Source organism: Corvus brachyrhynchos, unplaced genomic scaffold, assembly GCF_000691975.1.
Source record: "Corvus brachyrhynchos isolate BGI_N302 unplaced genomic scaffold, ASM69197v1 scaffold8, whole genome shotgun sequence".
Classification (NCBI taxonomy): domain Eukaryota; kingdom Metazoa; phylum Chordata; class Aves; order Passeriformes; family Corvidae; genus Corvus; species Corvus brachyrhynchos.
Window position 1 is genome coordinate 609,259 of NW_008240031.1, and position 23,137 is coordinate 632,395.

The following is a 23,137-nucleotide window of genomic DNA, read 5'->3' on the forward strand; positions in this document are numbered from 1 at the left end:
AGAGTTTCCCCAGCCTCTAAAGGGAAATCCATGGTATTCTAGTTTGAAAGGAGTTTTGAATCAAGCCACGTCACCAAACCTACACTGTTAGAATTTTTATGTGAATACTTTGACCACTTGAGATAATAACTTATTTTTCCACAACCTAAAACTATAAGAGGAAAACACCCTCTGATGAAATTCATCATTTAGTGGGCACCTCAGGAGACAGTTTCTTCTGCTTTATCATCATTACTGTGTTTGAATATAGCGTTATGCAGCACTTTCAATGATGATTTAAAATGTATTAAGATGTGAAATAGGAAAAAATCCATCACAGGAATCATAATCTCCTTGTATGCAATGGATTTTTGACCAAGTATGGTGTGGAAAAATTTATGTGTGAAATTACAAAAACTACAGGGAAAATTAGTAAATATTATGGGCTAAAAGAAGACAGTTTAGATAGTCAGACCCATCTTTCCTTATCTCAGTCAGCATTTTCAGTAATATGAGCACTGACAGAGAGAAGTCACCTTTTGTTACTGCCCCATTTTAGACTGTGTAAGCAAAGCATTCACTCCTATCTGAATGCATGGCGAGACAGTTCATCTCCCACCTGCCCTACAAAAAAAAAAATCTAAGACAGATCACATCTGTAGTTGGATACAGCTATCAAGGAACAAGAAGATATCACAATTGCAGAGGTGCAAGATCCTGTGCTGTGCAAGCTGTTGTAAAACAAAGAGGTCTAGCAGCCCAGGGAAGTACATATAACAAATATGTATTTCTTCCACATTTGGAAAAAAAATCTTTAATTTTACAATTTTTTACAGCAATAATTGGAATTAGAGTGAAAAATTAGTGTCAAAATGCTACATTCCATAGCCAGTGACGGGATTCACAATGCTGTCACTGAGAAGAGTGAGGCAGCTGGCACCTCTCATAGCTGTTATTTCCAGATGCTTGGAGATCTAAGTTCACCTCTTTGTATTATCTGACATTTTTAGATTATCTTTACTACTAGAGATATTAAAACCCATCCACCCCCCAAGGCAAAATGAAATAGTAAAAACCAAACCAAACCAACCAACCAACAAAAAAAAAACAGAAAAGGGGAAAGCAGTTACTATCTTTAAAACAAGTACTGATGGAAAGACAAAATGAGGCCTATTACTGGCATCTCCTTTTAGATATCCTGAAAAAAAAAAGAGCAGCTTCTTGTTCAAAATGACAGTATTTTCTTGAAAATTCTGGTTTTGGTTTGAGAAAGCATTAAATATCATCAGCAAAATCTCCTACCTGGTATTACTAATACAATTTACGAACCTTCTATATTTAAGTGAATTGAAAATTTCACAATTTCCCAAAGAAAGACCGATACAAAAAAGAGTGATCTCATCACTACATTCACATTCACGATCCAGCACACACTTAAAGACTCATGGTTAGATTCACCCTGTTATACTTCTTCAAAACATACGTTCAGCTTTTTTTCATAGAATAGTATGTACTAGGTTTGGTTCCTTATATAGAAGAAATCATTACTGATCTATACAGACTGTACAAAAACTGCCATGACTCTAAATATGTACAATACTGAGTTTAGGCTTACCTGCTTTGAATTTGTTAAATAGAGTTTTGCACCCAAATTTAAGATCTGCAGCTTTACAAGGTCATCTTCATTAGTGAAGCTCTTGGCTGTCTTTCTCAGAACATCAGGTGCGATCTTTGGAACCCGTTCACAGTACTCGCCGATGAGCCAGAGAATGCTGGCTCTGGCTACCGGAACCTGAGAAAACATTGAGCACTCTAAGTTACCACATTCACAAAGACTACTTGCATACTTGTATGTGTCTGTGTTTAAAAATGAGTTAAACAAAATACTATTTAAAGACAATTGCCATGCAAGAAATGCAGTGTGAATACAGCCACTGTGGTAGACTCACTATTCATACAAAAGTAAAGTAATTCTGACCCAAACCCCATGCATTAGAGGTTGATGATATAGAGGCACAAAGAAGCAACATGTTGATGCTCACAGTACAAGCTGATGGGAACTGGGAACACAGTCCAAGCCTTCAAGATGTGGTTGTGAATTCTTGCCACCAGGTTATGCTAAACACCATGTTGAAACAAACCAGTGCTTTTTTTTTTACTATATGCATACAGAAATGGTTTCCAAAAGTACAGCTTTCTCAGATCCTGCCTGTCTAGCTTAGACCCATATGGATTTCTTTAAGTTGATTTCTAGCTTTCCTTCATTTTTATTCAGAATTTTATGACACTAAGATTTGTATTTTTTCTAATGTCTAAGACCAGCTGAACACAGAATTTTGGTGATACGGAAGTTCAAAATTGCAATTTGCAATTTCTGAATAGGATCTACCATCATAACTGAAACACTTCAACCAAAAAGTTCATACAGGTCTTACTGTTTTGGAGCTACTCAACAGTATCACTGAAATAACTGGCAGTAGCAGCTTTTAGACGAACTCCCAGTCTTTGATGCCGAGTTCAGAAGCACAGTAATGCCAAAAACAGAGGGGAGGAAAAATGGAGAAGCACAGAAGGAAACAGAAACTCATGCTCCATGCAGTTTAGCTCGAAGCAGTTAAGATTCAAATGAAATAATATACATGTACTCTTGAAAAGGTGAGCTAGCCTGCATTACCTGGTGATTAAAAATTGTATCTGCGTTACATAAATCCCTTTTCTCCTTCCTTGAGCAGAAGGAAGAAAGAATGCAGAAAGTTCAGAAGCATGTCTTGCATAGTGTCTACAGACTGTGTTGCTCTAACGTTCTGTACAGATTCTTGCTCAACAGAACAATGTTGAAATGTCAGGGGAAAAGCATAACTGTTCTAGTCTATCAAAAAACTGACTGTAATTTAGAAAAAAAGAAAACCTTCCACTGCAATTTCAGCTAATTTTATTCTGCAAGGATAAAAACCACTCATACTAACATTTTTCATTAGTCCTTACACTACACAGTGATCTTTATTAATAAGCTTACAGTTAAGGCAGGGTGAGTTTTGCCTTAGGTAACATTCATAGGATATACATGCTTTAGAAATGCAGCACTATGGTTCTAAAAGCATTAATTCTTAGTAACTTTAATATACGCTTTAATTACTTTTCCAGCATGTCTGTTATTAATATGTGAATATCTGTTTCTCAGAATTACAGTGGGAACCAACTATTAAGTATCTTACTCAGTAATCTTGCAACATTTGAAAGTACTACTTACGAAAGTATGTTCTAAAAGGGTAACACGGCCCAGTAAGCCTACTAAGGAAATACTAATCATGTTCACAAGAAATTTTAATGGTTAAATGTGCTCCAAAAAGTTTTATTGCTCCAAAACGTTTGGAAACAACTCGGAAGGAGGTCGACTTGACAATATTTGCCTCTGTACTTGGCATGGTTGCAAATACATATGCCAACAAAAACATAAACCAGCATGTCATTGGGAAAACAGAGAACTGCCTCCACTGAAAGAAAAAGCAACCACATCATGGATAAGCAGAATACAGAGTCCAACAACAATAACAAAAAGTCCTGCAAGAGACAAAGGCCAGCTCTAAATATGGAGAAGAAATTTAAGATAGAGGTAACATAATGTATTGAGAGTGGTATAACACAGTGATTTATCACATATATGTAAATACTGATCAAGATACAGATGAATTCTTTTATGTGAGTTGACAAAAAAATTAAATAGCTTTGGAATTTACAGTACATGAGAGATGAACATGCTACTGAACAACTGCTATGTATAAAAACTTTAAATGCAGTCAGAGTATGTTCATCTGCAAAATGGTAAGACTGATGCCCACACCCAATCTATTATTTTAAATTGGGCTAAAGAATAGTAATTGAGTGGTACATTAAATTTTCCAGTATTAGAGCAGTTCAAGTTGCCTACTGTACAGATAGATACCTCTAAATAAGAATATATAGGCAACTTCAGATTTCAGTTATGCTAGATTTATTTTTCTAAAATATTTCATTACAGACTTGTTAAAATACTAAAATTCTACAAGAGATCACCAAGTACCATAGTTTGGGCAGCAGCCTATCAGAAACATTATTTTTTATGTTATTGTCTTTTCATAAAGCAAAAATAGCTCACAGAGCAGACCAGTTTCAGTAATAGCATTAATAATGACATGCAAATATCATTATTATACTTTTTCTAGTGAAGCCCAGGACTACACTTTAAAACCACAATGAAATATATTTAAATATATTTAAATAGTGTGCATTTAAGCACAGTGTTTTATTCTTCAAGTTTTTTTCCCAGTTTGTAAAACTGAATTATTAGAGTAATAAACTAGTTTTACAATGTTAAATACATAGACTAAACAAAGCCTAATTTGAAAAATAGCAACAATGGAAGACAGACATTTCTTGTGAAATTCTGCCTTTTAACCAGGTGGTTAGCTTACTAAGTAAATACTGCATATATATTAAACATAATTTTGTGCCACAAGAATCAATACCAATTAGAGACTTTTTGAATCAAACCCTGAGCAGAAGCAATTTTAATGAAAAGTGTATGTTGAACTGATGAACCCAATGTTTCTGTGTCGCTGGATTCATTCAGGGTCAAAATCACACAATATTTTCAGACTTCTTTTTCCCTGTTTAAGTCTACCAGTTTCCAACCATGTAATATCAAGTACAAGATCCTGCAGCTGTTGTTTCCAGGGCACTCAAAACAGCAAACAAGAAACGAAGCCCCTTCTAGACCTTCACTGCCTTTTCCAGAAGAGCTTAAGTAGGGGCCTTGAACTGACAAAAATGCAGGAAATAATACTTTCATTATTCAGCCCTGCTCTGCATTATCCTCAAAGGCAAACAGGATTGTAAATTACTTTGCCTGATGTTTTATTCCATATGGCCCGAGCAAGTGGTTAAGTGCACTTTTTAAGCCTTTAGTACCGGGAGGCAGCATCTATGGCCATTTCAACCCATTACCTGTCTCAAGGAAAATAAATAAATGGTTAAAAAAGAAAAAAGAAAAACCAGCCAGACACTCCCCTCAAAGCTGGTTACTTACAGCAGTTAGAGAAGGATATTACAAAGATTCTACAGATGGCTCTAAGCAGCACAATTGAAATACTATTGAAAAGTAGTTCAGCTCTCAATATATTCACACAAAACACAAGGGTGAAGTACAACTTAAAATCACCAGTTCTAGTTATTCACATCTGTCACAAAACGAGAGTTATTCAAATTACAAATTAGGTGTAATTTTCTGCATCCAGAAGAAAATTTGCATAGCCAGCAATTTTTAAAAATTTTACTTCGAATCAGAAATGGAAAAAAGGATAAATTTGATTTGAAATGTCAAACTGACAAGAAGAAAAGGTACACAGGAGGAATAGGAGCAAAAGAGAAGTATTTGGTTTTTGTTTTCAAATGGTAGACCTTCAAGAACTCCTTTATTTTTTGAACATCTACATATAAAATTCCTTTAAAACTGAGTATTTACTGGTGACTGCACTTCTTATACAGTGTACAGATTTTTTTAAAATTTTGTTTTACTCAAGCAGCATATTTGCTTCAAGTTCAGTGTCTGGACACAATGTCCCAGAGGCCACATATTGCTCTCAAATTCTAAACAATCATGTAGATATTAGAGTCAGTAAAAAAATCATCAAATTATGAATATTGTTCATTAAATCATTACCAATAAAAAGGTTTAAAAATGCACTACTAAAGTGTATCCTAGGTAAAAGAACGTGGCTAGAATCTGAAGCTTGCAGAACTGAAATATATACAAACATGTGGATGCCATACTTTGTGATACCTTCTCAACTCTGCAAGAAAGGAGAACAAAATTAAAGAAAGAAAGCTGCCTGTTCTGTGAAGCCTTATCAGAAATATAGCTACAAGCAGTATTTATGTAAGACTAGGAAGTCAAGTTTGTTTTCAGTGGATGAATGGACAGAGCAGTGTTAAAAACTGTGAGTCCACTATTTTTGCAATAAGAATCCCAAACCAAAAAAGTAAATAATAACACTTAATTGCACCCATAAGTGACATGATTTTCCTCACATATTAAGCTCTTCAAAATTACATGCCACTATCTTATTTTTGCTCTGCATTTGCAACACCTTATCCCATCAAGAAGTATTCCTCCTCATCTCTAGATTAGAAAACACTTCAGACTTGTTTCATATTCTTGCTCGTATTCTAGAAGGAACTAGGAATAAGTCTGTAATAAAAAACAAGAATGTCAGAATTCGCCAGCTATCAAAAGAAAAAACTTGCCTTAGTAGTACTGTAAGAGAAAAATCACACCAGAAGTCAAGATTCCCATCCCCCAGACTGAAGTCCTTACTGGATACAATGCACCATAATAAATTCTTTTTCTAAAAAGAAAAACGCAGAAACGAATTTGGAGACTACTCGCCTTGGAATATTAAGAGCAGGATGCAAAAATATATTCTACACATACTGATGGACTCCAAGATATTTCTAGGGAAAAATGTATCTTGGAATCATGAACGTTCTCAGTGAGCTGTAGAACTGTTAAGTCAGAGTTCTGCAGAAGTCAGAAGGCAGAAAATACCAGGAAAGTGAGAGATAAAAACCACAAAACAAGCAGTATCACTATGTCGTTGCACAAGATTTCTCCGTATCTGACTACTGTGTATACTTCTGTTCACCCCACTTTAAAATCCACACAATTACCAGGAAAAGGCAAAGAGAAGAGGGAACAGCTCATCAGAGATATGGAATATGAGGAGAAATTAGAATCTTTAGATTAGTAAGCATAATAATGATGTGGGCAGCAAACAGAAGCTTCCAGCAATTGGCTGAGATGTGCTGGAGGTGCACCACACTGAACTTCTCTTGTCTTTAAAACCCTTTCCCTAAAGCATCAGATTTAGCTGCTGCTGGAGATGAGACTACTAAGAGGGGTTTTGAACATACCCTTCTCTAAATGGCCCTTTCCCACAAGTATATTTTTTAAACTTCTGTCACTCTAAAAGCTGTACACACAAAACTAATTAAGCCTACTTCAGAGTGAATACCTAACACAAACGAGCACTACTCTGATCTCCAGCCCACAACTTAGCAAGTCATTAAATTGTAAAGCATGACAACATTATTAACACATTAACAGCTAAATGGAGATGTTTTTATGATTTTTAAAAATGGAAGTTTAAAGAGATTCAATTATTCTCTTGTTTAATGTCTTCAGGACACCGTCAGATATGCATTTCTCCATTGCAGCCTTTGAAGGGTGTGAGGAAAGGAGCTGGAATACCGCTAGATCAAGCTGTACTATGCACAGGTCTAACTACTCAACAAGTATCAGACACAAAAAGATCTTTGCCTGGGCACACCTGAGATAAAAGTTTAAGGTACAAATGAAAACACACAAAAATACAGGAAATGTTTTCAGATATGTAAGAAAGAATCAATCAAAGGACAAACTGAAATAGACCTGGTCTTTACTGTAATTTAGAGTCAGTGATATGTAATTAGCAACAGTATCTTATTTTGATGTGAGCAATTCAGTAGGATTTATTTTCTTTGTATCAGTTACAAAGTGATCATCAGCAGTCAAAGATTTATTTAATTTTTCAGTAAGCAATGTTTCCTTTTTCTTTTAATACTCCAAAATTTGCCAAATTCAGCTATGGAGAAAAGAAGGTTCACTGATTTAGAAACTGCTCCATTATCAAAAAAAAGTATAATATTATGAAACTAAATAGTTCTATTTATAGTCTCTACAGAAAAATAACTGTTGACAGATCAAAATCTGGTATGTCTGGTTAAGGATATAACAGATAGCTACTGGTTGTCATCCCTATACTCTAATTTAGGATAGATCACTAAATGTTTTATCAATTACTGGACCTGTGAGGAAAATTTGGGAACTAAATATTTGCATACCTAAAGGTCAAATAAATCTAAAGACAGATAATAGAGAATAATTCAAATTTTACTATTAAATAACACAGAATCTCAAATACCCAGAAGATAAAAATGCAACTTCAAGACTCACAGCAACACACTCACAGCAGCATGTCTGATACCATGAAAAGGTCAGGTAATTTAGGGAAAAAGGTTAAAAATAAAACTTTTAAACTCCACTCCAGATCACAAAGACAACTAGCTAATATAACTGCTTATTTTCACTTCAATTCACACACTCCACATTCTAAACCCGCTATTCATCCTGGAGAACCAGGATTAGCAATATTCAATATTTCCAGCGATCTCTTTCAAAATAGCTTCCCAGACCTAAGGCACAAATTGGAGCCATCTGATAGCTTCTATTTCTTTTTCATTAAGATCACGAGAAACTGTATATGTCAAAAATATAAAATTATTTTGTATTTCTCTAATACACCTGCTTCTATTTACAGCACAAATTTTAAGGAGATAAAAATCTCAGTATCAGTCAACAAGGAAAATAACAGAGTGTGAACAAATACTCACTGTAATGTTATCCAAGAGTTTGGCCATATGCTTAATAATTTCACCATGGTGTGCCGGCTGGGTTTGCAGCAGTTTCTTAATGACAACAACACTTTCAGCAACTACGATTTCTGTTTGAGACAAAACAAATTATTAATTTCAAAAGCATTTATGCAAAAGAAAGGGCCAGAAATAATTGATTGTAAAAGATGTAAAAGCTTCCCAAAAACACTTCACAGAACTGAATTATATTCATTTGGTAAGAAAGACGTAAACCATTCTACTACGTAATATAAATTCACCTTCCTGAATCAAGTCCTAACCAGCAAAAAGAGGACACAAACATTCTAAATTTAAAAATACCAACCTAGTACATACTTGTATGAAACTGCTTTTTAGTGCAACTGCACTTCATATTTTTCCTATGAAATTGAGTAACAGTGTAAAAAAATCTGATTTTCATTAAAATTATGCATATTCAAAAGTAATTTGCAGTCTGCAATGAGAATAAAAACGCATTAAAAGTAACAGCACATTCATACGCTAGAGAAATATCTTAACATCTCCTTTGCATTTTTTCACCATCTAAACAGTCTCTCTCAGGTCTGTAACCCAATCTCTAGTACATTCAAATGAAGCTTCTAAATAGCAAGCTGTTGAAAGATTCATGCCAAAGTCATGCACTGGAGTGCTTAACTACTGCAACAAGTAACATTCACAGCCTGATCAACTTGTATGAAATGTACAATCTTTGAAGCTGAAAAGACCCCCCAGGTGCACAGGCATGCTTCCATGCAAGAGTAAACTCATGCAAGGGAAAAAGAAGTCTAACTATCATTTGTTAAACAGAGGTGTTCCTGCATTTCTGCTTGAGTTAATCTGACACATGGACCATTCATTCAGCAATCAAGCATGCTCAAGTTTCAATAGAACACTACGGAGAAGAGATGTCTAAATTTTGGGGGGTTGTGGGTGTTTTGTGGTTTGGGGTTTTTTTAAGGAAGTAAACTTCTTTATGGAAGAAAGGCTTTTCAAAAGCTCTGAGCATATCATTACACCATATGTCTTTGAAATACTTAGATTTTAGCTTGTAGCTTTTTGTGTCATCCTTTATTTGACATGACAACTGTCATTTTTCTAGACTAATTTCTTGAAGCAAGGTTAACATCTCAAGGTCTTCCACAATCCTACAGATCAATTTAATTTACACTGTATTTTTCCAGATATTAAAATAGGAAGACAATTCTTGAAACTTGAAAATTACAATCTGTAATATTTATAAGTGGGAACCATTGTAATGGCAATTTTTATCATTCAGCATTTTGCAATAAACTTAACAGCTAAGAAAAATAAAACTGAACCAAAAAAAATGAGTGGACATGAAGTCATTATTAAGAATACTTGCTGACAACGTAGAATTGACTATGATAATATCAACTGCAGTAGATGAAATGTCACCATAGGAACTACTTTAATGCAAACTGTGGGAGCAATTTTAAAGAAAATAAGCCAGAATTGTAAACAAGTATACTAGCATGGTTTTTTTACACTAGTGTAGATAGTGGGGAAAAAAGTACAAAAAAAATCAAAATGCATTTGTATTAGAATAAGGACTGGCATAGTCCAAAAAACCCAGACTCTGTGAAGCTTGCTTTGTGCACACAAAGGATCCCAAAAATAAGCATGAAATACAAAACAAACAGTTAGGTTCAAAACCATAACAAACTGCAGCAAAATACTAGAAGGGGAGATAAAACTGCACTCTGAATGTGCAGTAAGAAATTTTAAAATGTAACTCCTACTAGAATTATCAAAGAGAAAGTACATACAAGGCAATGATAAATGAATACAAGAATTTTGAAACAATGTAAATCATATCTAAAGGATTATAAAAAGTAAATTAAATTCTTAAAATAAAGACTGAAAATCACAGAAAATCTGATCAGGAATACCTTTATCAATAAAGAAGGCTACATGAGGTATCAGCAGCTTCAATTTTCAAGTCATAGTAAATATCTTAGCTTCTTCAAACAATTTTGAAGCAATGTGGAAATGACTAAGTAGGGTAAACTCTGAAGACTCTCTGAAGCCTGACAAGTTCTCAAAAAGTTAAAATATACTCAGTCATACACTGTTCCATTTTGTCAAATAATGATGTATGCAAAAAAATTAACAAGGCAGCAGACAGTAAATTGTCAGGACCAAATTAAAGACTTCTCCATAATTGAGAATTTGGCTGCATTATAACAGAACCTCAGAAAATGACCTCAGCATGGGGTGTATTACCAGAGAATGTTCAAAAGCTGGATTCTGAAATACAACATTTTAAATCATTAATATTGTATCAAATTTTCTTCCACCTACATTAACCCGACCTTGCAGCAACTAGAACACACAAGCAAAGACTAATTTTTCCACAGTCTACAGTTTGCATAACCACTTTTTCTAAAAGCAGCGAAACTGCATCAGCTGTTTCTGGACAGGAAGCGTAGAGAGGTGGTGGATGTTCCTTCCCCAAAAACATTCAAGGTCAGATTAGATGGAATTCTGAGCCACTTGGTCCAGTGCAAGGTGTCCCTGCCCACGGCAGGGAGGTCGGACTAGATGAAATTTAAAGGTCCCTTCTAACCCAAAACATTCTCTTTTTAAAGTTACTAGAAGGTTATGCAAATGGTTAAAGACATTGCTAGAAGGCGACCACTAGAGCTAATTACTCAGACAGACCTAACTTTCTGATTTTCAGAACTAGCCAAAGTTTAAGCTTTTACCTTGTTAACTTTTCCATCCTTATAACATAACTAACTAATCTCGGAAACCCTATTAACACATATAAACTGAATGCTACAAGTCGCTTGTCTTTTATACCATTCTAACAGTAATTAGAAGAGATATGTAGTAGTTACCTGATGTATTAACAGTTCCAGGGATTTTATGACTTGCCTGGTTTTGTATAGATTTGTAAGGCAAAAAATGTTTTAGCTACACATTCCACAGTCATGTTCACATTCAACCTGCAACTTTCAACAGAAAATGAAAGTCACCCATCTAAGAAAAACCTGCAGGATTTCTAGTATGTGCAGTACAGTCAGACAACAGACTTCCTATAATCCCATCTGTCTCTTACATCTAAAATGACTTATGTCACAGTGGGGCCAGCAGTCAGCTGAAACTATCGATACAATTGCTTAAAGGAAAGGCATCAGTCAAATGCCAAATGTCACATAACAGAAAGAAAATAACTTCTTTTTGTACTTCTTTCAGCAGATGAGGAAGGAAAATAACTCTCAGTCCTTAACACGGCTTCACAAAGAACAGTCTCTTTAGGAGTTAGTCAAGTTTAGCTTGTGATAATCATTCACCAAGGTGACTCACCACTGATATTCCTAGTTTCTGTTGTGCTTCTGTAGTTCAAATGTTGCTGGGTTTTTTGCCCCACATACCACAGCTCTCCTGAATAGGGGAAATCTGACTTTAAGTCACTTATAAGCAAGCAAAGAAAATTTCAAGAGCAGTTCTTGACTTCCCCAGAGCCTTGTTTCTGGAACAATACCCTTCCTCTCATCACCCAACCTGAAGAATGATTAACTGTAAAGCTCTTATGCCAGACACAGCCATGGTATCTTCATGTTGGGTTGTATCTACAGTTACAGAACAAGCACATGAAATCAGAAGGAGCTTTTTGCACAAGCTTGGTCTTCAGGATTCTGTTTTGGTTTGGTAGAATTAGTATGAGCACCTCTCTTCTGCACTCAAGTGAATTCTTCATAATAAGAACATAGTACAGAAAAAGCAGAGCTGACTCTGCTTTCACAGAACTCAGAACCTGCTGGACCTACCAAGCTACATAAAGCAGCAAGACTACTTCCAGGCTTCGAATGACCACGAAAGAAGCAGCAGAGCAAATAAATTGCTTGCACGCTTTAAGAGTGAAAGTTGGGGGAAAGCAAGATTAACTAAGACTCTTAAAGCTATTCTCCTACACTATGCTAAATCTCTTTTTTATTCCCTTACCATGCCAAAACTCTTATGATCAGTAAGCTGTGACTATCAGTAATTTCCTGCCACCTGGGGAAAGGTACCACGTAAATTATGCCATTCTATCCATTCCTTGAAAGAAGGAATAAAGACACTGCAGCTATGGTAAAGCAATTTGCCAGCTGCCAGGTTTAAAAGATCCTCAATATATCCTTTGCAGTCTTTCAGAACAGTAAGCACAAGAAGATAATTTTATTTGCTAGACAACTACTTAGAAACAGACATGAAAACTAATCTTGTTGAGACAGACCTTTGTATACATGCACATGCATATGTGTGTATACATAAATATATACATATTTATACATATTGAATGATTCTGAAAAAAATATTAAATTGACAATCAGCGATAAAAGAAGAAGAAACTCTCTCCTCTTATCTTGGTTCCTTCTTAGCAAAACAAAAACAAAGCAAGAAAACAGAAAGAAGGATTGTCAAGCATCAAAATCAGTATTCTGAAATGACAGTTTTACTGTTACATTTTAAACAGAAGAAATATGGGGATTTGTACAAGCTGAAGGAAGCCTACTCAGAGGAAGAGTGCTAGAAGAGTTAGACAGAATCAAGAACAGCCTTTGAGGCTTGTATTTTACTATGGTTGTTATTGAATAGAATACAAGAAGGTACACTGTGCAGACATGGCTTTGTAACATGATATGGGAAGACATTTTAAACAGAGCTGATAATCAGAAAAGCTTTAACAGCAATAAGATCTACAGCACTAAGAAATGAAAGTCACATATATTAAAACTACAAAGGTATACACTGAGGCCACTCACAAATTTCTAACACATCATGAGGTGGTTGAGAAAGACAACTCAGTTCATAAACCAAATAAGAGAAAGCTCTATGTGTACTAGTGTGTCACTGGCCAAATATGTGCTGCCAAAATGATGACCCAAATAAAGGCCTTCTCAGGATTACCATGAAAAATATGTCCAGGAGATACAGACAGGCATTAATGCTGCTTTTCAAAGCTGAGAGCAATGTCAACTATGTTCTTTGAACTATTCTAATTGCTCCAGGACACGTCCCAAAAATCACACTTTTTCTCCTTCCTGGCATTATTTATTAACACCTATTACTGACTTCTTATGAAATAAGAATCTGCCATATTCATTGGTAACTAGTAAGGATACACAATATTAACAGGTATTGACTTACTGTGCTGCTATACCCTATTTGACTTTATCGGCTCCTTGTTGTGTTCCTTAGTGATTTGCAACTTTGTTTCACTATCCAAAAATAACAGAAGCCTAGAGTACAAAATTAAGCCAAATCTGGGGCCATTTTCCTAAAACTATTAAATATGTGTTTTCAGTTAGGCACTGATGCACTAAAAAAAAAATTCCAAGCTTTCAGCACCCTCTACAGGCTAACTGCTTTGATGCAACTGAACTTGTAACTATTGCTACCTATGATAATCAAAACAGCATACTTTAACAATCACAGCATTTTAAGAAAAGTAGATAAACATGAGGGCCACAAGGAACTCGTTTCTCTAACAGAAGAGAAAATAAGTACTCAGTGAACATCAGAGCCTTTGGAAGTGCAGGATTTTTATCCAGTTGCGTCAGCCAAATTCTTAAAAAAGTAAACTCTCACTTGCTTTTAAACGTGATCTGAAGCTGTGTGTGGTTCTCTCCAAGAAAACGCTTCATGCCATCAGCTACTAATACAACAAAGAGAACTTGAGCTTACCATCCCTGTTGGACAGCAGACAGACGAGGCCGTTAAGGCAAGTGTCAGTCACTTCAGTGATGTTAGTTGCGCATCTGCCTATAGCCTGAATCGTAGCCGCAGCAAACTGTTTATCTTGGCTTTTTACGTAAGTCTAAGGAAGTAGGATTTTCATTAGTCAGTATGTAACTCTTGTCAACCAAAGACTTACCGTATTATTTTCATGAGATAGACACACTGTATAATAAATTAAACTTAGAAAGCTACATTGCACATTAGAAGCTGTACTTTTTTTACCTCATTGTCACAAAATTTTAGAAGACATCTTCTTGAAAGCTTTGGTCACCCACAGCCATGCAAACTCTGATTTCAAGAAAGCCTGGGGCAGGGGGCACTTACCCAAAAACAGCCATAAGTTTATGTGCAAGATTGGAGGAGTTGATGAGCTCTCTCTTCAGAGAGGTTTCAGTTCATTTAACTAGGAGCATCTGTGAAACTATGAATAACCCACCTGCCTGAGAACCAGTACCTTTCACAGAAATCCAGCCAGAGAACTGAAGCAATGCAAATAGACGTCACAAGCAAAGAGGAAAGAAAGAAGGCCAGATGCTGTTTCACAATATAGGCAGAACATCTTGATGATACATAAAGATATTGGAGACAATACCATTTCATCAAATGACTTACGGAAATGAGGTTTGGCAATAAATGCTAATGGCCAAATAGTGCTAAAATTAAGACCCTATCATATAGTGACTTCCAGTGTCAGTCAAGTTGCTGGCATTTGTGTTTAAGAATATGGAATGATTGAGTTTTTCTCATCTTTTTTTTTTTTTTTGGTAGGTGGAAGGAGAGTGAGAAAACATTTGAACTCCTTTCCATATACAAATAGCTCCCTTATCCATTATGGTATGAGATGGTTTCATTTCCATTTTTAGAACATTTTATCTTTGAAAATACTTTAACTTGAAACATTTAAGCCTAGAAGAAATATCCAACAATGGAAAAAGAGATCATAAATATAAAAAGAATACACTTTTGCACAAACCTGAAATTCTCGAAGCAGAGTTGATATGTTGGCTTCATTTGCTAAATTTGTCAAGATTTCAAGCTACAGGAAAAAAAAATCAGATATGTTATCAAAAGTTAAACTAAAATATTATAAACCACATGTACACTATACTATTATGCTATATAAAATATATTTTTAAATATATTACATTTTTGTTTAATATAATATTTATTTAATATAAAATATATTAAATATCCATTAAAAATACATGTATAAAAATATACCACTCAGAATTCAATAGGGTATACCAGATATCAGTATAAACTGGTACCAGCATTGCGCTCAGGAGGCATATTTTCCTTGCAAGGACTACAAAGTCTACAAAGCAGGACTCGAGGGTTCAGTGATGCATTTTTTATAATCTCGAGCTTTAGTGTTGCATTGCCTATCAAATGGGCTTGAAATATTTCTGTCAGCTTTCCAATGTCACACAACAGGCCTTAGCATGTAAGAACCACATGACAGTGTAAGAAGAAATAACAGAAGTCACAACTGCATCAGGAGAGAAATAAATTGCCCATTATATTCAGATGAACTGTAATAAAGGAACTTTAAACTCAGGAAAGAAACATTTGCATCTATGACACTCATCAGATCTTAATCAACATCAACAACATCAGACCCTGCAAGCTCTCCTCTTTGTTCCTGGTGAACAAAAGGATGATATACAACACTTGGCATATATTGTTAAGATGCTATACTTCCAGGCTGTTCTAACTTTGAATGAAGTAAACTGAAAACACAACCCAGTCTCTCCAAAGGGAAGTTGTGCCTCAGAACTATGTTGGTATTTTTTGACTTGGACACATCCAGAAAAGGATACTCAAATGATACAGTCTACAAGTACTTTAAAACAATTTCATAAGACATATAATTGAAGGCTCTTAAAGATATGTATCTAGAATAGCATAGAAAGCAAGAGGATAAATGAAAAACAGGAATAGGCAAGAGAAAAGAAGACTATTTTATAGTATAGGGTGGCTATCAATGGAATACCACAAATAGCTTTGCTGGCCTTTTTCACATATGAGTATGAAAGTAATGAGAAGACAGGTGACAAAGTTCTCAACTGATGCTACAGTTTTCAGGGAAATGAAGCCAAAGGCTGACTAAGGAAAGCTTTGTAAAAACTCCAGATAGTAGAAGACTGATTAATAAAACAGAAGAAAAAAAATCAACACATATGTCTGCAAAGTAATGTTCATAATTGGGAACAAACCTTAACTGTATAGAAAATGAAAGGCTCTGAGATGATGACAACTAATTATAACTGAGAATTTGTGGTTAAAATAGATAACCATGAAAATGCAAGCTCAATGCTAACCAGTGATAAAAAAGCAAACTTGATGTTGGTAAACAAAAAAACCAGAAATCCAAACAGTACAGCAGATGAATTTAAGGGTGTTCCTACATATTGATTACTTCCATGGGTCTCATCATTCTATCTTAAAGCAGATAAGACTTGAACTACAGAGGTAGGAGAGGGAGAAAACCACAAGATTTTTTAATGTAGGTACAAGTTTAGCGTTTTCTAGATTTTTCAGCCATCATGAAACAAATGAGACAAAGAAAGAAAAAACCACAATTTTTACTTCTCCACTTCATCTCCATTATATTACCAATTAATCTAGGAATTTAAATAAATCAACTTTCTATAATTATCAGACCGACTATTCTTGGATTGTTGTGAGGCATTCCTCACAATATTCCTAAAATGTACAGAATATCTTTTTGCTTCCAACTGCCTCAAATTTACTTAAGTCTTATCATTGGTATAAAATACAAAAGTATATTTAGTTTGTATAAAAACCTTATAGTTTTGCATAGCTATCGTGGACATATAATGAAGGTGCAACATGCATGTAAAACGAATATAAGAAAAAAAATAAGGTTTCTTTCAGAAAACTGTACCTTCACTCCTAAACACAAGTGCCTATGACAATCTAAAGCAAAACAAGAGAAAAGGCACATAACAGTAGACAGTTTTTTAGCTATTGTTTTGTCAAGGATTTCACATTTGTTAAAGAATAAGAACAGAGAAAACAACAAGAGAAGAGATGAAAACAAGCATTGAGATGCGGCCTTGAGGAAAGCCTAAGTACTTCTCACGTCAAATGCTGACTTCAAAGAAAATTTGGGAATCAAACACTGCCCCATTTTGTACAGGGGAACAGATTTAAACTCTTTGTAAGTTAGCATATTAAAGACTCTCTTCCTCCCATGAAAATAGTCAAACTCTCAATGTTAGAATGCCTGCTTGAATAGCTCTCTATCATTTAAAGGTCCTACAAGCTGTAGGGGAAAACACAGCCAATCTTCCACCTGCAACATGGTAACGAGAACTTTCAGATAGCCGGTCAAGCCTGAAGGCCACTTGTGGACGTAACTACAGGCCACAACTCGATACTTCTTAGCGAGATAAAGAAACAGCACAGAATGACCTGCGTCATATCACTGAAAAACATTTCACCTTTCTGTTGCAAACTGCTTTTAGTCCAGCAGAAAAATAGAAAAATTTGCCTTTAAACTCACCTTCAGTGTTTTGATCATAGTTGGATCAGTTGATCTAACATAGAAACTCTTCAGATAAGGTTCAAACATCCCCTGAAAATCAGAACATATTCAAGTAATTCTCCTGTTTCATATACAACGTAATTTAAAAAATTCTAAATAGGGTATACCTTTCTCTGAATTGACATAGTGGCAATATTTTGCAGGACAATATACTGCACCTCCCTAGAATGTGAAAAGAAAAATAAGAGTCATTCCACAAAATTACTGATACATAGAATAATTCAACATGGCAAAGAAAGTCCAGCTCTGTTTGAACACCAAGTTAGTTACACATTTGTTTTGGCACAAACATAGAAGGCAGAGCTTATTGCCAACTTCATCAACTAACTTCATCATTTGATTCAAAGGAAGCAAGGTGCATGATGAAACCAGGCTCTCAGTTTTTAAAACTCCAATATGCAAAAATACTCACTGACATCAGTGCAATGGTGCCTCTTGTAGGCCTTGGGTATTTATTCACACCAGAATTCCACTAATCATTTTAATATAATGGAAATAGCTTACAAAAGCCTTAGATTTCATCCACCCTCTTGAAATAAATATTTCAGGATGACATAGCTGAGAACAAAAACACATGGGCTTCATCTGCAGTGTTGAAATAACTGCATTAATTACAACAACAGTTAATCCTTGCACTATTAGCAAGAATTGCTAAGACATTTTTCTCTTAAGAATTTTTCTAAAAATTTTCAAAAAGGGCCAGGATCTCCTGTGACTCAAGGGTATACACTGGCAGACACAGACATCTATCGAAAACTAGTACTTTTACATAATAAGACTTTGGAAGATATAAACTACAGATTTATGTAATACTCTACAAAAACATTAAACATGTTTGGAGAGGGCACTCTCATAATTAATGTATTAGTTTAAAAGCCTCCACAGGACCGAGCAAAAAGAAATCTGGGTACTAGTACGAAGCTTTTAAAGTGCAGATTTTGTGCCACCAACTGCTTAAAAACTAAGTGATAATTTACACACAATTTTTCTGAACCATGAGTGCTCAAATCCTTGCATGCTGCAAATCTCATCCTAATAAGAGAAATCATCATACCCATTACCTCTTCTTACTCAAAACTGTCTAATAGCCCTAAGGTAATTACAGCTGTTGATTACAAAAAAAAATAATAATAAAGAAGTACTTAAGCTCTTTTAAACCCATTTTACGCAATTCTTACATAGGGGCATGGCAATAGTCAGCTGCACATGATGAAACAAGACTGGAAATTGCTATGAAATGCTCTTTCAGGCACTCTCACCCTAACTAGATTATAGCTTAGTTGACATTAATTTAAAGGCCACAGGCAAATAACTCCAAGGGCAAACAGCAAAAGCTTATTTCAAAGTGGCTCTAATAGCAAAAGTGTTTCTCCCACAATGCTAACAGAGAACAGACAAGCCATTCAACACAGAAAAATCAGAAGACTAGTGCCATTTAAGATACTTGTTGAGATACAGGAAAGAAGTGAATTTTCTTTTCATGAAATCTGAGTATAGATGAGCAATAAACCACATGCAAATAATCCTTTCAACATGTGAGTATGAGTTTAACCCTATACATTATTTGCCAAATTGCTTCAGTCACTTTACTCACCTTTGTATAAAGAGAATGGGAAGTATACTGTACTATAAAGCCAAACACAAAAATAATAGTGATTCATTCTTATCTGAAATAAAAGCATGAATACTCTACCTAATCCCATTTTACTTCTTTACCAACTTTTAAACAACAGAGATATTGGCTGCGGAAGTTTACAGAGAAACAGCTCTATGATGGAAGGGCTTACAGAAGTTAAGGTACATCTAGGATGAGTAACCTTGCCAAACACAATAAAAGTGAAGTTTTTTTAAAAAATCCTTGTGTCTGACCTAACTGATTTAAAAAGTAAATTATTTTCACAGCAAAGTTCTAGCCAAAAATACCATGTTTAGTTAAAAAGTCATTCTAAAACAATTAATATTGTCTCATGTATGAGTAGGTAAGAAAAACACGTCTGTGCAGCAAATATTGGCACATTATGCAAAAACTGTGAAATACAAATGAAAAAATAACACTAACAATCTTAAGAAATGCGGGTGACAAGACCTTTCATAGAAAAGCAGACAATATTGAAGATGATGAAGTCAAAACTGAATGTCCTAAATCAAATATAAACTTGTTCTTTAAAAACCGTCCAGAGATGAGGAAACACAGAAGATGCAGCAGTATCAAGTGGTAATACCAATTTTAACACATATGTTGTCTCCTTCCCCTGAGATATTCAGAAGCTGACTGGACACAGTCCTGAGTACTGTACTCCAGCGGACCCTCCTTGAGTAGGGAAGTTGGACTAGACTTGGAAGTTGGACTGGACTTCAGTGATTTTGGGATTTGCATTACAGTGCAGGAAAATAAAATATACATCAGAAGACTTCTTTAGTGCTTAGCAAGACAGTAGGGGACTCAACAGAACTAAATTTCCAATAATTTAAAAAAAAATCAAGACACTAAACAAACCAGTTAGTACTGATTCTATTTAAATACTAACTAGGTAGCCATGATTCCTGTCAGAACGGAAGTCATACGAATGAAACTAATAGGAATGAAAATAATGAATGATCCCTGGATGGAATTACTTTTAGTGATCCTCATTTGTTGAGTGAAAGTGAGTATTACAGGACAAATTTAAAATGAAATGAATTCTGCAATAGTTACATTCTTATAACTATGGCTAAACAAATGTGCACAAAGCTCTCACAAAAAAGTACACACATTGATGTAAGTATGGACTTCACCTACCTGTTACTACGGAGTAAACGCACCAATGACTTAGAAACAATACCAGCTTCAGATTTTGGTGCCAAATGCCAGTAAAGCTGTGCAACCGCCATTACCACCTAAAGGAAGAGCATTCAGAGCAGCATGTTAACTTCAAATCATCATACCTATCTATCACATTTGCTTCACACCTGCAGGACTAGCAGCTCACTCTTCTTCAGAAAGCAAAGCGCGTACCTTCAAAATTAGCAAAGCAGACTGAGGAAGAACATTGGAATAAATATATTTTTACTAATTAAGTACCTTTACTTCCTCCCAGTATTTACTGCATGCTATAATAAATAGAAGGTCATAGGAATAGGGACAAAAAGAAAAAGCAGTAGGTAATTCAAATTACAAACATAGTGGTATCATCCTTAATAAATCAGTATTGCTAACATCAGCTGTACAAATTAATAAAGAAATATTCTTTAAAGATTTTTCTAATGTGCTTTTCCTTTATTACTACAGGTTCAATATCACCTTTTACCTAGTTTCCACTCAAAATCTTTCATTCCATTATTCTATTATGCAATCTATAAAACACAAGCTGCCTTTACCAGCAACTTTTGAAGTATCAAATCCAACAGGAAGTAAAAGCTGAAGGGTTGTATTACTGATATCCTGGCTAACAAAATGCAGAAGACTGAGATATATGCAATTAAAACCCTTTTTTTTTCTTCTCAAATTTTCTCATATATGAAAGACAAAATATGATCTTTATGCTAGTGAGTGTCATGTCACAACCTTTCTTAAAGTAGTGTCATGCAACTCTGTTTCAAAGAGAACAAATCATAGAAAGGAGACTCCAAGTAAAGCCTTCATGGTAACACTTCACTTGGTATCTTAAATCTTAGTACCAATGAAACAAAAATTTACCAACAATAAAAAGTGATTAAAAACACCTAAAGCCAGGAAATAACTTCAAGATTTTTAGTAATATACTGCAAGTATCTTTTACAGCTGACAAAAAACATAAGGTCGTAGGCAACGCCCCTAATTAATTTACTTGCAGGTAAATTCTGTGAATAGTATGAATATCCCCGTAACAGCAATTCAAAGCAGCATGATTTCGATAACACTTTTCAAAGTGCACTTTAACATCTCAGTTAACTTTAATATCAGAAAGTTAAAGATCATAAATATGAGAATCAATGCCACATTGAATAAAGAAAATTATTTATGGAATGAGGGCAATAACTAACTGAACCTCTCAGTGAAGTGGGACGGCAAACATCAAACATACTTGTTCTTTGCATGAAATTAAGAAATATCACAGACACTAAACAGTGATTTTTAGCAAAAAGTTGTAAAAATTTAATCAATTTGTTTCCAAAGTCTGCTGGGCTGGCAGATTATAAATGATTTTGGAAAGAGTCAGACATTAGTTAGAATCTTGAAATACGTTTCAATGGAGAACTATAACCTTATCTGCTTAGCTTATTAAGAATAGGTTGCAAGGTGACTTAATCATGGTGCAGTAACTGTTTTTGCAGTGATAGGAATGTTCATTTTCACTGGAAGACTTTTCCCAGAGGACATCTAGACCTGATTAACAGGACAAGCTGAGGTTAGAAGTAACATTCTGTGGTCTGATTAACATCAGAATGATTCACCATGAGCATGGCTTTTTCCAGTTCTAAAAAGTTACCTGTATTTTAATATCTCATGGATATAATGCAGAGCTGATGTCATATCTATCCTGGAACCTTGACAAGGCAACAGCTCTAGAACCCTGGTGTACAATAGTCTACTTTTAAAATGTGAGACTCAAAAGAAAGAACAAATTACTGCATCAATAACAATTATGATTTTCTTTGTAGATCTGTACCACCAAACTGTGCCAGTAAACTTTACCCGTTTGTGCCATCCTAATTGCTGAGAGTTTTAGCACTAAGAGCTACCTATGGCATAGTCAGCATATGCTATGTAAGTTGGATTCAAATGCTCTCATACTTTTTTCTAATATTTTGTTTGTCTACATTATTTGGAGCACATATCAAAATCAGTTTAGGTGTTTCACTTACAAGTTAAGTTAAATTCAAAATAGATCCATCATACTTCTCCTAGAGTTACTAAAGGATATTTTCACCAGTTTTAAAGAGGTGTAGATTTTACTCCTCAATCTTTTAAATTTTCTAAAACCAGATATTTGTAGTTTGACATTTTAATCAAAAAGGAATTTGTCTTACAGCAGCATTTCGGCTTTGAAGCAGGGGCTTTGTATTTCGTAACAGCAGCCTGTGATCCGGGTCCATAGTATAGGTGGTTTTCAATTTCTGATCCTTCTCTTTCTGTTCTTCATCAGATGCATAGAAATTATTTTCACTATATTCATCCACCACTTCATCAACCTATCAAAAGACAAAATGACAAGGACATATATAGAATATTTGAATCAACATGTTTTATTCATTAAGAAAGTAACATACAATGCCACTGTTTCATGCAAGACTTATATATGTCTTTTAAAAATAGCTTTTGGCTTTTCTATCCCTTTGCTCAAAACAGTAGATGTACAAACATGAAAAACAAATTAACAATATATACAAAAT

The 23,137-nt window shown here is 34.9% G+C and overlaps 1 protein-coding gene across 2 annotated transcripts in view; it reads right to left on the reverse strand.

The window, feature by feature from the left end:
* The window catches only part of AP3B1 (adaptor related protein complex 3 beta 1 subunit), a 149,178-nt gene that overhangs the window by 76,102 nt on the left and 49,939 nt on the right, over positions 1-23,137 (reverse strand). For both annotated transcript variants that reach the window (XM_017743681.1, XM_017743679.1), the window contains 8 exons: positions 22,775-22,936; positions 20,565-20,662; positions 17,893-17,947; positions 17,744-17,815; positions 15,188-15,250; positions 14,161-14,293; positions 8,446-8,555; positions 1,595-1,771 (listed from right to left, as the gene is read on the reverse strand). In XM_017743681.1, coding sequence (XP_017599170.1) covers positions 1,595-1,771; positions 8,446-8,555; positions 14,161-14,293; positions 15,188-15,250; positions 17,744-17,815; positions 17,893-17,947; positions 20,565-20,662; positions 22,775-22,936 — 870 coding nt within the window. The remainder of the gene's footprint in view (positions 1-1,594; positions 1,772-8,445; positions 8,556-14,160; positions 14,294-15,187; positions 15,251-17,743; positions 17,816-17,892; positions 17,948-20,564; positions 20,663-22,774; positions 22,937-23,137) is intronic.